The 17,868-nt window shown below is 43.8% G+C and overlaps 2 protein-coding genes across 2 annotated transcripts in view; both read right to left on the bottom strand.

Moving 5' to 3' along the window:
- LOC115106918 (ras-related and estrogen-regulated growth inhibitor) overlaps positions 1 to 663 on the bottom strand; it is a 38,584-nt gene extending 37,921 nt beyond the window's left edge. The window contains exon 1 of the mRNA XM_029630130.2: positions 415 to 663. The gene's annotated coding sequence lies outside the window, so the exon portion shown is untranslated. The remainder of the gene's footprint in view (positions 1 to 414) is intronic.
- Positions 664 to 7,990: 7,327 nt separating this feature from the next.
- The window catches only part of LOC115106916 (ras association domain-containing protein 5-like), a 61,910-nt gene continuing 52,032 nt past the window's right edge, over positions 7,991 to 17,868 (bottom strand). Inside the window, exons 4-7 of the mRNA XM_029630127.2 lie at positions 16,610 to 16,765; positions 16,421 to 16,508; positions 14,582 to 14,697; positions 7,991 to 14,499 (exon numbers count right to left, since the gene is read on the bottom strand). Of these exons, the coding sequence (XP_029485987.1) occupies positions 14,350 to 14,499; positions 14,582 to 14,697; positions 16,421 to 16,508; positions 16,610 to 16,765 (510 nt within the window). The 3' untranslated portion in view covers positions 7,991 to 14,349. The remainder of the gene's footprint in view (positions 14,500 to 14,581; positions 14,698 to 16,420; positions 16,509 to 16,609; positions 16,766 to 17,868) is intronic.

A 17,868-nucleotide genomic window follows, 5' to 3' on the forward strand; every position in this document is an offset into this window, starting at 1 on the left:
GTTGGTTATTAGCCCAACACTCTAACCACTAGGCTGCATGTGACAGATTGTGCATTAATTATTTGTTCCTATCCAATATGAGCCGCAGAAAACATATCATAGTTGTCGGGCACAGGTAGGTAGGAGATGTGTCACATCATTAGTCTACAGTTGACATTGACATGCTACTGACGTGGAACCAACGCGTATGTGGAAATAGAACGGGAGATTGCATAATTACTTTAGAAAAATAATGAGAAATAGATATGAAACTAAAAGTACGCTGACTTACTTAACGTCGTTTTTACAGTTTTAGCTCTCGTTTAATGTAGCCATATGAACATCCAAGTGACTTCGGTTAGGTTACTTTTGGAGACCAATGTCATTCCATTCTGAAACAAGAAATCTTAATCTCATAATAAAAGATTGACTCACCAAACGACTGGTCAATGTAAAACAATCCTTGTTCTGAAACCAGCTGCGATGGAGGAACAAAAGTTAATCAATGTTTCTACAGCTTGTGACAAGGAGAGGCGATGTCTTGACTCGAATCCAACAGATTCGGACCCAGCGTTCCTGAAGAGTCTTAGGAGCGCAAGGTGGACACATTTACTTGTCCTCTGATCCAAGCAGACTGAACTGTGGTCAACCACCCGCACTGTCAAGGTATCGCCAAACGAGGGTCAGCTGCAAGACACGGAGTGGAGCTGCTGAACTTCTGTTTTTGATAGCATATTGGCGCGCTGCATACCGTTGCATCTGATGCAGATGGAAGCGGAAGACACTAGGGCCCTCTACCGTCGTTAAAATGAAATAAAACACCGTAGGCTAGACTCAAAAGGTGAACAAATAAGTAATTAGGTTACAATGTTATTTGAATAATCAATTGATATATCATGGTATTGTATGGAAAGTAATGATTGGTTACTATTTTAAGACAGAGATTGTGGACAAGTGCAAGAGCATAGTCTCTCTCTCTCTCTGTAGCCTAATTTTATCACATCAACAAAAAATGCAGGAATCTTAGTCAGATAATCAGATGTTCTACCTTCTTGCCCTTTGTGCTGTTGTCTGTGCCCAATAATGTTTATACCATGTTGTTGTTATGTTGCCACCATGCTGTGTTGTCATGTGTTGCTGCCTTGCTACGTTGTGGTCTTATTATGTCTCTCTTTTTGTTGTGTTGTCTCACGTCCTGATGTGCGCTTTGTCCTAGATTTATATTTTATACATTTTTAACTTTTAATCCCTGCCCCCTCCCTGCAGGAGGCCTTTTGCCTTTTGGTGGGCCGTCATTGTTAAATAACGGTTAAATAAAAAATATATGTTCAAAAGATGTAAAGTATATGATATTGTTATGTGCTCACTATTTGGATAAGGTCGGATGGATTTGAACATGTTAAATGTCATTGGCTGTAAATTGGTCTGAGAGGAAATGTCCATTGACCTGTCCTAAGATTTCTTACCAACAGAATCCTTAGTTAGTTTCCTTTGCTTATATATATATTTTTTTTTGCATAAAGAGTTGATAAAGGCTTTGTAAATAAGGTGGCCTTCATTCCATTTGAGATCTGTTGTGCAGTTTGCGAGAAAAAGAGGGCTATTTGATATTTTTCAGTGATCATCAGTGTGGGTGAGAGGAACCTTTTCTCCAAAGTCCACCAGACTGGCGATATAGAGAGCAACCCTATTGGTCAGAATTCCAGCTTTATATTCAGATACAATAACTGTAGAACCATGTGAGCAGGGCCATGCACAGATCTTTGGAGGGGCAGGTGCTCAAAGTGCCCCCCCAAAAAAAAAATACATTCATAGCTAATTATCTAATGCTCCTGTAGCCAACATTTAACATATACAGTACCAGCCAAAAGTTGACACACCTACTCATTCAAGAGTTCTTTGTTTGTTTACTATTTTCTATTTTCTAGACAAATAAAGGCAACAAAACTATGAAATAACACATAAGGAATCATGTAGTAATCAAAAAAGTGTTTAAAAAAAAATCAAAATATATTTTATATTTGAGATTCTTCAAAGTAGCCACCCTTTGCCTTGATGACAGCTTCATGGAGGTAGTAACCTGGAATGCATTGCAATTAACAGGTCTGCCTTGTTAAAATGTTCAATTGTGGAATTTCTTTCCTTCTTAATGCATTTGAGCCTAACAGTCGGTTTTATGACAGGGTAGGGGTGGTAAACAGAAGATAGCCCTACTTGTCCATATTATGGCAAGAACAGCTCAAATAAGCAAAGAGAAACGACAGTTCATCATTACTTTAAGTCATGAAGGTCAGTCAATTTGGAAAATTTGAACGTTTCTTCAAGTGCAGTCGCAAAAACCATCAAGTGTTATGATGAAACTGGCTCTCATGAGGACTGCCACAGGAATGGAAGACCCAGAGTTACCTCTGCTGCAGAGGATAAGTTCAGCCTCAGCAAATGCAGCCCAAATAAATGCTTCACAGAGTTCAAGTAACAGACACATCTCAACATCAACTGTTCAGAGGAGACTGTGTGAATCAGGCCTTCATGGTCAAATTGCTGCAAAGAAACCGCTACTAAAGGACACCAATAATAAGAAGAGACTTGCTTGGGCCAAGAAACACGAGCAATGAACATTAGACCGGTGGAAATCTGTCCTTTGGTCTGATGAGTCCAAATTTGAGATTTTTGGTTCCAACTGCCGTGTCTTTGAGACAGAGTAGGTGAACGAATGAGCTCCACATGTGGTTCCCACGTGAAGCATGGAGGAAGTGGTGTGATGGTGTGGGGGTGCTTTGCTGGTGACACTGTGTGATTTATTTAGAAATCAAGGCACACTTAACCAGCATGGCTACCACAGCATTCTGCAGCAATACGCCATCCCATCTGGTTTGCACTTAGTGTAACTATCATTTGTTTTTCAACAGGACAATGACCCAACACACCTCCAGGCTGTGTACGGGCTATTTGACCAAGAAGGAGAGCTGCATCAGATGACATGGCCTCCACAATCACCCGACTTCAACCAAATTGAGATGGTTTGGGATGAGTTGGAGTGAAGGAAAAGCAGCCAACAAGTGCTCAGCATATGTGGGAACTACTTCAAGACTGTTGGAAAAGCATTCCAGGTGAAGCTGGTTGAGGGAATGCCAAGAGTGTGCAAAGCTGTCATCAAGGCAAAGGGTGACTACTTTGAAGAATCTAAAATCTAAAATATATTTTGATTTGTTTAACACTTTTTTGGTTACTACATGATTCCATCTGTGGTATTTAATAGTTACTGACTTCCCTACTATTCTACAATGTACAAAATAGTACAACAAAAAGAAAAACTCTTGGATAAGTAGGTGTTCTAAAACTTTTGACCGGTAGTGTATATATACGCTACATGACCAAAAGTATGTGGATACCTGCTTATCGAACATCTCATTCCAAAATCATGGGGATTGATATGTCGTTGGTCCCCCCTTTGCTGCTATAACAGCCTCCACTCTTCTGGGAAGGCTTTCCACTAGATGTTGGAATATTACTGCAGGGACTTGCTTCCATTCAGCCACAAGAGCATTAGTGAGGTCTGGCACTGATGTTGGCTGATTAGGCCTGGCTTTTGCAGTCTGCGTTCCAATTCATCCCAAAGGTGTTCGATGGAGTTGAGATCAGGGCTCTGTGCAGGCCAATCAAGTTCTTCCACAACGATCTCAACAAACTATTTCTGTATGGACCTCGCTTTGTGCATGGGGGGGGGCATTGTCATTCTGAAACGGGAAAGAGCCTTCACCTAACTTTTGCCACAAAGTTAGAGGCATAGAATTGTCTAGAATGTCATTGTATGCTGTAGTGCTAAGATTTCCCTATCCTGGAACTAAAGGCTGGAACTAAAGGGCCTAGCCCAAACCATGAAAGACTGCCCAAGACCATTATTTCTCCTCCACCAAACTTTTCAGTTGGCACTATGAATAGGGGCAGAGTGTGTTCTCCTGGCATCCGCCAAACACAGATTCGTTCATCGGACTGCCAGATGGTGAACGCCTTTCCACTGCTCCAGAGTCCAATGGCGGTGAGCTTTACACCACTCCAGCCGACGCATGGCATTACGCACAGTGATCTTAGGCTTGTGTGTGGCTGCTCGGCCATGGAAACCCATTTCATGAAGCTCCCAATGAACAGTTCTTGTTGCTTCCAGAGGCAGTTTGGAACTAAGTAGTGAGTATTGCAACCGAGGACATATGATTTTTACACGCTATGCGCTTCAGCACTTGGTAGTCCAGTTCTGTGAGCTTGTGTGGCCTACCACTTCGCAGCTGAGCCGTTGTTGCTCCTAGAAGTTTCTACTTCACAATAACAGAACTTACAGGTGACCGATGCAGCTCTAGCAGGGCAAAAATTTGATGAACTGACTTGTTGGAAAGATGGCATCCTATGATGGTGCCACGTTGAAAGTCACTGAGCTCTTCAGTAAGGCCATTCTACTGCCAATGTTTGTCTATGGCGATTGCACGGCGTGTGCTTGATTTAATAGCAACGGGTGTGGTTGAATTAGTCAAATCCACTCATTTGAAGGGGTGTCCACATACTTTTGTATCAGTGGAGGCTCCTCAGAGAAGGAAGGGGAGGACCATCCTCCTCAGTGATTTCATTAATTGTAAAACATTCAAAAGTTATCATTATTAAGTATTATTACGTGGCAGCTAGCCTAGTGGTTAGAGCGTTGGACTAGTAAACGAAAGGTTGCAAGATCGAATCGCCGAGCTGACAAGGTAAACATCTGTCGTTCCGCCCCTGAACAAAGCAGCTAACCCACTGTTCCTAGGCCTTCATTGAATATAGAAATTTGTTCTTAACTGACTTGCCTAGTTAAATAAAGGTAAAACTATACTTAATACACTGCTCAATAAAATAAAGGGAATACTAAAATAACACATCCTAGATCTGAATGAATGAAACATTCTTATTAAATACTTATTTCTTTACATAGTTGAATGTGCTGACAACAAAATCACACAAAATTATCAATGTAAATCAAATTTATCAACCCATGGAGGTCTGGATTTGGAGTCACACTCAAAATTAAAGTGGAAAACCACACTACAGGCTGATCCAACTTTGATGTAATGTCCTTAAAAGAAGTCAAAATGAGGCTCAGTCGTGTGTGTGGCCTCCACGTGCCTGTATGACCTCCCTACAACGCCTGGGCATGCTCCTGATGAGGTGGCGGATGGTCTCCTGAGGGATCTCCTCCCAGACCTGGACTAAAGCATCCGCCAACTCCTGGACAGTCTGTGGTGCAACGTGGCGTTGGTGGATGGAGCGAGACATGATGTCCCAGTTGTGCTCAATTGGATTCAGGTCTGGGGAACGGGCGGGCCAGTCCATAGCATCAATGCCTTCCTCTTGCAGGAACTGCTGACACACTCCAGCCACATGAGGTCTAGCATTGTCTTGCATTAAGAGGAACCCAGGGCAACCGCACCAGCATATGGTCTCACAAGGGGTCTGAGGATCTCATCTCGGTACCTAATGGCAGTCAGGCTCCCTCTGGCAAGCACATGGAGGGCTGTGCGGCCCCCCAAAGAAATGCCACCCCATACCATGACTGACCCACCGCCAAACCGGTCATGCTGGAGGATGTTGCAGGCAGCAGAACGTTCTCCACGGCGTCTCCAGACTGTCACGTCTGTCACGTGCTCAGTGTGAACCTGCTTTCATCTGTGAAGAGCACAGGGCGCCAGTGGCGAATTTGCCAATCTTGGTGTTCTCTGGCAAATGCCAAACGTCCTGCACGGTGTTGGGCTGTAAGCACAACCCCCACTTGTGGACGTTGGGCCCTCATACCACCCTCATGGAGTCTGTTTCAGACCGTTTGAGCAGACACATGCACATTTGTGGCCTGCTGGAGGTCATTTTGCAGGGCTCTGGCAGTGCTCCTCTTGCTCCTCCTTGCACAAAGGCGGAGGTAGCGGTCCTGCTGCTGGGTTGTTGCCCTCCTACGGCCTCCTCCACGTCTCCTGATGTACTGGCCTGTCTCCTGGTAGCGCCTCCATGCTCTGGACACTACGCTGACAGACACAGCAAACCTTCTTGCCATAGCTCGCATTGATGTGCCATTCTGGATGAGCTGCACTACCTGAGCCGCTTGTGTGGGTTCTAGACTCCATCTCATGCTACCACTAGAGTGAAAGCACTGCCAGCATTCAAAAGTGACCAAAACATCAGCCAGGAAGCATAGGAACTGAGAAGTGGTCTGTGGTCACCACCTGCAGAACCACTCCTTTATTGGGGGTGTCTTGCTAATTGCCTATAATTTCCACCTGTTGTCTATTCCATTTGCACAACAGCATGTGAAATGTATTGTCAATCAGTGTTGCTTCCTAATTGGACAGTTTGATTTCACAGAAGTGTGATTGACTTGGAGTTACATTGTTTTGTTTAAGTGTTTGAGCAGTGTATAATCATGTCACCAAATAATTGATTAAAACACACTATTTTGCAAAGAAGGTCTAGAGTAGCCCCAACAGCACTCTGTAGGGTAGTGCCATCGTGTAGCTGGAGGACAACTAGCTTCCGTCCTCCTCTGGATACATTGACTTCAATACAAAACCTAGGAGGCTCATGGTTGTTACCCCCTTCCATAGACTTACACAGTAATTGACAACTTCCGGAGGACGTCCTCCAGCCTGTCAGAGATCTTGCAGCATGAACTAACCTTGTCCACCTAATGAAAGGATCAGAGAATGAATCTAGCACTGAAAGCATAAGCTAAAGCTAGCTAGCACTGCAGTGTATAAAATGTGGTGAATAGCTGACTCAAAGACAGAGAAAGACAATAGTTGAACAGTTTTGAACAAATTAATTTCTCCCAAAATGAAGGAGACACAAGAGAGAAATAGAGAGATTGTCATTTCTTTCCAGTTTCCCTTACTTAGCTAGCAAATGCTGCTAGCTAGTTTAGCCTACTGAAACACCCTTCTCAACCAGAGGGATGCTTTGTTAGCTAGCTGGCTATGACTTTCCAACACAACACTGGAACTCTTCCAAGTCAAGGTAAACTTTTGGTATTACTAATTTATTGCCACCGGTGTAACTGCTTACTGACTGTACACTGTAACGTTACTGATTTTAGCGGGTTTATTAACAGGTTAGTTCTATTAGATATGCTGACTTTGACGTTACTTTAGCTAATATGGTGACAACAATGTTATGTGTAGAGGTTTGGCTTGGAAAGGTTTTTCGGCAGGTCACATACAGCTGATGTGTTGTGCATTGAAGTCCACAAGTGAAGGGAAGAGGTGAGAGGAGGAGAGATGCGAGAAGGAATACAACGTGGCTGCTATCAAAGCAAACAGTGTTTACTTGTAATCAGGGATGTATTTCTGTTGATTCTGTTGAAAAATGTTTCTTAAACAGAGGCAAAGGGAAAAAAACAGGGATCAGGGATTTGTCCAATAGAAACTCTCGTTTGCAACTGTTGGTCTAATGATTACACCCTAGATCAGCTTGATGCAGGCAAGAGTGTGAAAGGCGGTATTGAATGTCACCGTCTGTCACCTCAAATTTGTCTCTCGACCTGTGTGCACCTACGTTGTTAACTTTCATTCATAGGCTTGGTTGTAGCAACCTCATGACAGGTATAGGGGAACATTTGAGTATCATGTAGTAACCTAAACCTATCGCTATTACATTGAACTGGGGGAATGGAATATGAATGAGAGTCATCCAATATACTGTAATAGAAATAAGGCCATGGCCATGAAAAACAAAAATCCCCCTCCCTCATCTTAAATGGCACTGACTGCCACTGTTTTGTATATATAGTGTATTTCAATGTTTCCATTTAATTTAATCTTTGTTACATGTAGTCTTGTGGTTGAGACATAATGCATAAGCATCATCAACAAAGGTAACATCTTAAGTGCAAGCTGAGGAAAGGATATGTTCATATTTGTTCATAAAAATTGCCTGAGGTCAAAGGCAAAATTCAGACCACTAGGGGTCAGTGTTTTTAGATAGGAGATCCTCTAGTCTTACAGCCTACTTTTAAAACAACATTTTTTATTTCACCTTTATTTAACCAGGTAGGCTAGTTGAGAACAGGTTCTCATTTGCAACTGCGACCTGGCCAAGATAAAGCATAGCAGTGTGAACAGACAACACAGAGTTACACATGGAGTAAACAATTAACAAGTCAATAACACAGTAGAGAAAAAAAGGGGAGTCTATATACAATGTGTGCAAAAGGCATGAGGAGGTAGGCGAATAATTACAATATTGCAGATTAACACTGGAGTGATAAATGATCAGATGATCATGTACAGGTAGAGATATTGGTGTGCAAAAGAGCAGAAAAGTAAATAAATAAAAACTGTGGGGATGAGGTAGGTAAAAATGGGTGGGCTATTTACCAATAGATTATGTACAGCTGCAGCGATCGGTTAGCTGCTCAGATAGTTGATGTTTAAAGTTGGTGAGGGAGATAAAATTCTCCAACTTCAGCGATTTTTGCAATTCGTTCCAGTCACAGGCAGCAGAGTACTGGAACGAAAGGCGGCCGAATGTGGTGTTGGCTTTAGGGATGATCAATGAGATACACCTGCTGGAGCGCGTGCTACGGATGGGTGTTGCCATCGTGACCAGTGAGCTGAGATAAGGCGGAGCTTTGCCTAGCATGGCCTTGTAGATGACCTGGAGCCAGTGGGTCTGGCGACGAATATGTAGCGAGGGCCAGCCGAGTAGAGCATACAAGTCGCAGTGGTGGGTAGTATAAGGTGCTTTAGTGACAAAACGGATGGCACTGTGATAAACTGCATCCAGTTTGCTGAGAAGAGTGTTGGAAGCAATTCTATAACAAAAAGGGAATATAGAACTATAAAGATCTTTTACCAGTCTATCACACATTCTATAACTCTTCAGTGATACAGATTGAATAAAGCCCTAAAACTGAAGAAAAAAACAGCACCAATCTGAAAGGGCACTTTTCAGAAGGGCAGGTGCTCAGGTACCCAGACCTCGATCTGTGCATGTGCCTGCATATACAAGGCATGGACTTATGGACCTGCAACCTCATAGCAGTCAAAATGTAATACTGCGATTTGTTTTGGGGGTGCCTTGATGGATATGTTCTTTTCATGCCCTGATTATGGACATCATGAAGATCCTCTGTAGCTCAGTGGGTAATGCATGGCGCTTGTTACGCCGGGATAGTGAGTTCAATTCCCAGGACCACCATACTTAAACATGTTATGCACACATGACTAAGTTGCTATGGGTGAAAGTGTCTGCTAAATGTTATATACATACACACTCAACAAAAATGTAAAGTTTTGGTCCCATGTTTAATGAGCTGAAATAAAAGATCCCAGAAATGTTCCATATGTTAGTGAGCATTTCTCTTTTGAAAAGATAATCCATTCATCTGACAGGTGTGGCATTTCAAGAAGCTGATTAAACAGCATGATCATTACACAGGTAGTACATCTTGTGCTGGGGACCATAAAAGGCAACTAAAATGCGTGGTTTCATTACACAACGCCGCAGATGTCTCAAGCTGAGGGAGCGGACAATTGGCATGCTGACTGCAGAAATATCCACCAGAGCTGTTGCCAGACAATTGAATGTTCAATTCTCTATCATAAACCGCCTCCAACATCGTTTTAGAGAATTTGGCAGGACGTCCAGCCTCACAACCACAGACCACCTGTATGGCGTCGTGTGGGCGAGCAGCTTGCCAATGTCAAAGCTGTGAACAGTGTCCCACGGTTGCGGTGGGATTATGGTATGGCCAGGCATAAACTACGGACAATGAGCACAATTGCATTTCATCAATGGTCATTTGAAATACCTTGACAAGATCCTGAGGCCCATTGTCGTAAGGATCTGTATACATTTCCATGGCCTGCATACTCAGACATGTCACCCATTAAGCATGTTTGGGATGCTCTGGATCGACGTGTTCCAGTTCCCGCCAATATCCAGCAACTTCGCAGAGCCATTGAAGTGTTGAGGGAAAGCATTCCACGGGCCACAATCAACAGCCTGATCAACTCTATGCGAAGGGGATGTGTCGCAATGCATGAGGCAAATGGTGGTCACACCGGATACTGACTGGTTTCTGATCCACTCCCCTACCATTTTTTTTTTTAAGGTATGTGACCAACAGATGCATATCTGTGTTGCCAGTCATATGTAATCCATAGATTAGGGCCCAATGACTTATTTTTAATTGACTGATTTCCTAATATGAACTGTAAGTCAGTAACACCTTTGAACAATTTTACACAAAAGCAACAATTTCGGTCTACATCCATTTTTGGATTTATGAATGATATATACCCATTGATTCTTGAAGAATGTAACCTATAAATGCTTCATGAGCTTAGTTTAAAAGGGCAATTCCGCCTTTTGTTAACCTCATATTCATCATCTGTGGCACCAAACCAGTGTCTACATACTGTATGTGTAAACTGTGTGCTTCTATTATCCATAAAATAAAAGATATGTGATATCACAGGGTAGGATTAAAAGTAAAAAACTGATTTTCAAAACCTGCAAAGAGTTTCTAGCCCAAGGGAGGGTATTTTCATGCTCCCCGTCACCGCAAATCTCACCATTTGAAAATCACTTTTTCAACAAAACATAGAAATGCCCTGTTTCACATATTAACACTGGTATTGTGCTGGAAATAATACAAATTAAGTTGATAAGTGGTGGTTTAACTGTCCTGTAAGAACCCCAAATATAAACTTGCTTTACTCCAATGTTTGTAAACAAGGTCAATGTAAACAAATGTATAATCATGGATTGTCTGTTATAACATCCATAGCTCCGTAAATGAATTTGAAAGTGATTAAATGCATACAATTGATGAGATGGTCTGGCCGGACCCTGCCCAGTCCCTAGAGAGCCCTCCCAATAACATTAACGAGATGCTATTCGGCCTCAGAGAAAGGAGAGCAGGACCTGTAAGGTTTGAGCTCTGGAGGTCACAGCCACCTACACCAAGGACCTGAATGCAAAGATATGCGGGATGATGAAGAGCCCGCTTGACACTGGCACAGCCTCCGAAGTCCACAGGAAGAAGGTCACACCAGAGACCCTCTGAAGATTGAGATCCCGGGTACACAGGCAAAGAAATGTTGGTGTAGAAACCTGAGATCTATGAGCAGATGACATATACCTGGGCGACCGCTGTCTTGTCGACCTATTGCTGCAGATGCTCCTGCTATGCTGCACAGCCCTTGTTCTACTGCAACACCTGAATGAACTACCCCAAGTACGGCTATGTGTACTGGATCGTGGACGAATACTTCATCTTATGTAGCAACTGCTGCTTACCCCTTTAGGCGCTGCCTATAGGAGTGCAGTCAGGTCTCGTCATTATAGTTCTGCATGTTCGATTCAGTGGCCAGACCAGTGGATTCACCAATACTCTTTTTTTTTTTTTTTTTTACAATTGAAACTTTAATAGATGAATTCAGTCCTTTAGAGAAGTAAAGGCCACATTTGGTAACAATCCAAAAATAAACAGTTACCTACAAAAATAAACCTGCATCATCAATAATATAAATAGAATATAGCAAAGTCTTTTTCATTATAACATGTTAGTTGCATCCTGTCTCCTACAAGCTGTGCCCACAGCTGCTGTGTTCATCCACATCCTGGTACTAAACCATAACTAACACTGTCAGCATAATCATTCCAGGTATAGATCTTAGTCTCTGCATATAGCACTGCAGCATAGAACATTACAAGAGCATAGCTTAAGAGACAGGGGGGGCAATCTTTGGCAAATAGAGTTATGTATCTATCTAGTTTACGAATATCTATATAAATTGTTCATACATTTCCAAGTTCAACAGTACTGGCCTACGGTTCCATGGAAGCCACATAGTAGGCCTATATGCATTAGAGTAGATAATGCATGCATTACAGTATATTTATATGGGTTACCTTAGCAGTCATTCCTACAGACGTGAAAGCCAACCAGACAGCACCGCCCATAACATGATACAAATTGAAGATAAACCAACTTTCACAGTCTAACAAATCATACAGGAGCTTGTATAAATATCAAGTTTTAGAAACACCTAACATCTTTCATAAAAGCCACTTGTATTTCAATAAGAAAGGCCTAATTATGAAACATTGTCTAGAATTAGAATAGTGGAAGATCGGCATCTGGTAAATGGAGAAAAGAAAAATCCCTGAATTAAAAGGTAAAGTGCCCAGAAGCTTCAGTAGACAGTAAACTGGTCCGATAGGAGCGCTGGAGATAGATATGAACTGGTCTGGTTCAAAGCCCTGATGCTGAGATATGCAGACCTCTAACTAGCTAACACAGGGCCAGTGGTATCTGTCAATGTAACACTGTGCTTTGCAACACCATTTAGCAGGGCTTACAAAGAAAATAATGGCTTTAGGATCTAAAATATGATAGATTATTTTACCATATCTAACTTCATTAACACAGTGATTAAACAAATTAAGTTCAGGGTGTGTAACCCCTTATAAACTCTAGCAATAACATTTTCCCTCAATTTTTACGAGGCCTCTAAGAGCTTGCACCAGGCAAAACCTAAAATAAATCTAAACATTTTAGAATATCTTCAGTTATAGAACAGAAAAAGAGAAAGCAACACCACATCATATCACCAACAGGCTTTAGATAAACAGTTTGATGCAGGTGAAGACGGAGAGGACAGTTACAGCATATATCCATAAGGTGGGGCTATATAACCACACCACTACTCTTCTATAGTGATAAACATGGCAAATAATGCAGTACCATCAGAAAATCATCATATAGTACTGATAAACAACAAGGCTTTTAAACATGCCAATTCAACATATATTCTTGCATTTAGTCAGTGTGTTTTGATAAGGTGCTGAGGGTTGATGGCCCAAAATGCACTCACTTGTTGCTCTGTCCATTGAAATGATTGTACTTTGCAATAGATGGACAGTCTCGGTTAAAATGACCCCCCCATGACTGCCAGAAGATAAATACAACCCTGGTAGAGATGTACATACAGTACTGAGAGAGAGAGAGGGAGGCAAAATGTGAGAACTTCTCAGAGTAACAAGTTCTAGCCTCTCTCTCCTAGTCTAGGAGACTGATGAACACATGGTCATGTGACTTCACCTCCACGATTACAGACTAGTTTCTTTGGTCTGTTAGCACATCCATGCAGAGCATGTCACATGCAGCTTTGCTTCAGGGTTCAGAGTTCCCACGCTGGTGCAATGAAAGGCTGATTTAAAGCATTTATCTTACCAGCCCTACAGCAGATTAGGACAGACGTAGTCATGTTAAATGAATACCAGAGGAACAGGAACAATATAGCCATTGTCATTCGCTGCTATTCCTAAACATGTTATCTGTGGCCACAGGCCTGGCACTGGCTCCAGAGATGAGATGGTTTAAACTAGAGATGGTTTAAACTAGGCCCTGAACTTTCTCGGCATCAACAATCTCTTAACACGGAACTCCAAAAACCCAAGTTTGTCACATCCATTTAATTTCTCATGTTTTTCCTTACACAGCTTTCTACGTTTCTTCTCTACCTCCTCTAAAACCATTAGTCAACTTCCTAAAATCTTTCCATTCTCACGGCATGTCCAGAGGTCAGATCAAACTCCACTACCTGTCCGTCTGGTCACAAGCTGTAACACTCCCATTCTGACCTCTAAACCCCAAACAGCTTGTGACTCTCAGACTCTACACCAAATGTTCTTCTCCTTTCAAGAGCATCACAACCCTCAGTTTAAACACAATCACTCATCTTCTCCATCTCTCAGTTACCTTTAATACAGAGTCAATTCCATAAACCAGTCTAGCCTTTGTTGCCAATGTGTTTTCTGTGCGCCCCTGTGAGAGAAATAAATGAGCTCACTAGGTCCCTGTAGGGGAAGGATTTCAGCAAAGAAACAGAACAAAGCGTCACCCACATAAATTAAAACAACAATATGTACAAACCAACGCATCCAATTAAATAGAAAGTACAAATAAATTGAATCAATTATTTTGGGGTTTGAATCATTCACGTTCAAAAAGGTCATCCTAAAATAATAAAAACACAACGAGAGAATGCACTAACCAGAAGGATGGGAAGAGAGTGAACAAAAGAGTGAACATGGCACACAGGGTGTAGGCCTACTCAGTAAAGACATGGAGCTAGTCACTTGAGTGCTCCTGAATGAAGTCCAGGCTGACTGCAGTGGAACCACTGCCCTCTGCTGCCCTCTATTGTCCATCCAGTGTATTGCACACAGGGTCCACTGGTACAATCTGGAGTTAATTCCAGCTGTCTGTCTCTCTCCAGTTTCCCCCTCAGTGTCCCCCAGACTGGCTTTTGGTTCCCAGCCCTCTCTCCTCCTCTCCTCCAGGGGCAGTAGTTACCCCGGCCCCCCTGCTGCGCTCATGGCCTCCTGCAGTTTGAGTCTGTAGTTGTCGTAGCGACGCATCACGGAACACACCCGCTCTGTCTCCTCCTTCTCCAGCATCCTCAGGAAGTTACTCAACTCTGGGATGGAGAACGCTTCCCACTGGAAGAGAGAGAGGAGTACGGTTAATACAGAGAGTGAGAGTGTGTGTTTAGTGTGTGTGGGATTTCCGTGTGCGTCTTACCATGACCTCGCCAGTCTGCTGTTCTCTCAGGACGAAGCCTAGTGTGTCTGTGTTGGGACCTGCTAGCAGACGCAGGAACAACGGATGCTCTCCCTCCGACAGCTTACACATGTACACTGCAGGAGGAAAAACACACAAGCTAGAACATCAGTACCATAATATGCGGTGGTTATAAGGCATGATCATTGGACATTCTACAAAGGGGTTCAGTGTTGAGTCAGGGGGAAGACGTGCTGTAAAACACTGACTAATGAGAGCTTGGGAAACTGGGGATAGGCCAAAGTGGTGTGTGTGCATGGAAAACAACCCTGGATAAAAGTCTTGGCTCCATGCCAATGGGGTAAGGGCACACAAACAAATGCACACACACGGGTAAATAACCACAGCAGCCCTGTCAGATCAGAGACAGAAGTCTTTCACGAGAGTCAGTCACCAGGCAGCCCGCAACCCTCCCGCATGCTCCTTATCCAGAGACACCAGCACATGTTCCCAGCCTGTCCCTCTACAGTGGAGGTTCCTGCCTGCTAGGCCTAACCAGCCTATACCTAACCCTATTAAAACCCAATTGGTGAAAGAGACCAGCTATGTAACAGATGGTGCCGTGGCGGTACAGTACTTTAACCGTCCATCTCAGCGGGACTGGGAGAGAACCGCATTCCATGCCACACCGGATTCTGACATCACAATGCTTTTTCTTGCTGCAGGCAGGGGATTTAAGCTCCCACCATCAGAAGGGGCCATACGTTACATAGACATGCAAACATTTACCCTTCCTCATACGTCACAGTAACAGATCTAGGGTCAGTTGACGGTACAAATCCTGACCATTACAAACTGAGTCTATGCCCCCCCCCCTCCTTAGGCCTACTCCACCCAGGGGGTGCTGCTGTGTATCTGTCTGAGCGTATTTATCAGCTAGTGGAACTAAACTGTTTTTAATTGGACCACAGTAATGGCTCCGTCTAGACAGACCATCTCATTAACAGGCTCAGCCCTCCCCTCTTCATTTACCGAGGGGAAAACACCACGACGTCAGAGCTAGCATCTGAGCCACACTGTCCTAGAGGTCAGGGATAGCGTGTGTGCATTTCCCTTGACATAATGAAGAGCTGTCAGATTACACAACAGTGTGAGAAGAGATTAGACAGACCGTGACAGACTGCAGTCAGCACTGCTACTTGGCTGGAAGCCTGACCTATTCACAATCAAAACCATAACCTACCTGCACTCCTATTCCCGACCCCCACCCAGTCTTCAGTAAGAGGGGCTAATCTCCTGCTCTGTGGTATAGGGAGCAGGGACTGATCCATCTTTGCTCGTCTGCTGGCGGCCTCAAACCCGGGTTAAGGTCTAGGCTGAACCCCGCCAGTGATCTGCCCTATCAATCGTATCTAGCAGAGCCCTAACACAGGAAGAACTGTAGTAACAGTAGGTGGGGGAGAGAAGACCAAGACACAGGCGCTACTATAACCTGTAATGAAACCAGTTGGGGCCATCTCTCCACAGGCTGGCGGGTTGGAGAGCAGCTGCTACTGGACATGCTGTATGTGTGTGTGTGTGTTCTGCCCTGCCGGGGTATTCCAGACACAGGGATGAAACACAATGTGTGTGGGGACAGCACTGTGGCATTCAGCAACATGAGGGCGAGGAGTCTAGAAAGTCACATCCTGACCCTATAGATACCGACACACTCGCACTCATGAATACACTCCACACACACCATGTTCAGACACCAGCCCAGTTCTGGCATGCATGCCATCCTGCCAGCTAACACAGTCTGGCATCTATGGCATGACAAACCAGCTAGTCTCTCCTCTAGCCAGAAAGACTGACACTTACCTTGCTCCTCCCTGCGGCAGCGTTTGTACAGGGCATATTTAGCAGGGTTGTCAGCTACGGTGAACTTGGTCAACAGGGCCTGGATCACCTGATAAATCAACGTTCATAGCATCAGCGTTCATATATAATTATAGCCACTTTCTACAAATCACTGCAAGCAGGTTGACCTTAAATGTGTGAGAGACCCACCTGTCGTATGGTGTTGTTGGAGCTGATGTGAAGAGTGTTAGTCGCCCCCTGGGGGAGGTAGAAGGCCTCCTCTCCTCCCCCACCTCCTCGTACAGTGATTGGTCTCCTCAGCTCCAACTGCACCTTGATGAACCCTGTATACACACCACTGGGGTTCTACAGGGAGAGAGAGAGACAGGTCAGGATACTTCAGGGCAACAGAAAATGTACACAAGCGAGCATGTTTAGGGGGGTGGGGGTAACAAGTTAGCAGATGGAGCCCAGATTTGTGGGCCTCTCTAAGCCCATTACTTCACGTACCACCTGCGGATGGGACAGCACTGCGCGTGTGTGAGAGTCATTAAAGGCGATGAGCTGAAACTCAAATCAGCTGACTGCCACGACTAAAACGCACCCACACCGTTACGTTTCTTTAGAGAAAGAACAAAAGAGTTACTTGTGGTTGCGATCGATGGACAGATCGGGGACACAAAGAGAGGAGAGAGAATAAAAATGGGTGTGGGAGCAAAGAAAGACATTCTAAAGAAGACAGAAGTAGTCATTATGCCTTCCTGACTGCATGTTTTAGATGAGACTGACATGTCTGATAGCATGACATCAATCTGAATCAAAGAACAGTGGTTGAACGTTGACCCCTCAGAAGTCAATAAGTACAGTACCAGTCAAAAGTATGGACACATTCATTCCAGGGTTTCTTTATTTGTACTATTTTCTACATTGCAGTATAATAGTGTAGTCAGCAAAACTATTAAATAACACATATGGAATCATGTAGTAACCAAAACAGTTAGACTGTCAAAGTAGCCATTTTTCCTTGATGACAGCTTTGCACACTCTTGGCATTCCCTCAACCAGCTTCACCTGGAATTCCAACAGTCTTGAAGGAGTTCCAACATATGCTGAGCACTTGTTGGAAAAGCACCATTTCACTCTTCGGTCCAATTCATCCCAAACCATCTCAAATTGGGTTGAGGTCAGGTGATCTGACACAGCTCTCCTTGGTCAAATAGCCCTTACACAGCCTGGATGTCTGTTTGGTCATTGTCCTGTTGAAAAACAAATTGTTCCACTAAGCGCAAACCCACCGTCGCTGGACCAGACAGGACTGGCAAAAAGTGCTCTTTTGACGAGTTGCGGTTGTGTCTCACCAGGGGTGATGGTCGGATTCGCGTTTATCATCGAAGGAATTAGCGTTACACCGAGGCCTGTACTCTGGAGCGAGATCGATTTGGGGGTGGAGGGTCAGTCATGGTCTGGGG

This window comes from Oncorhynchus nerka, linkage group LG23 (assembly GCF_034236695.1).
Source record: "Oncorhynchus nerka isolate Pitt River linkage group LG23, Oner_Uvic_2.0, whole genome shotgun sequence".
Lineage (NCBI taxonomy): Eukaryota > Metazoa > Chordata > Actinopteri > Salmoniformes > Salmonidae > Oncorhynchus > Oncorhynchus nerka.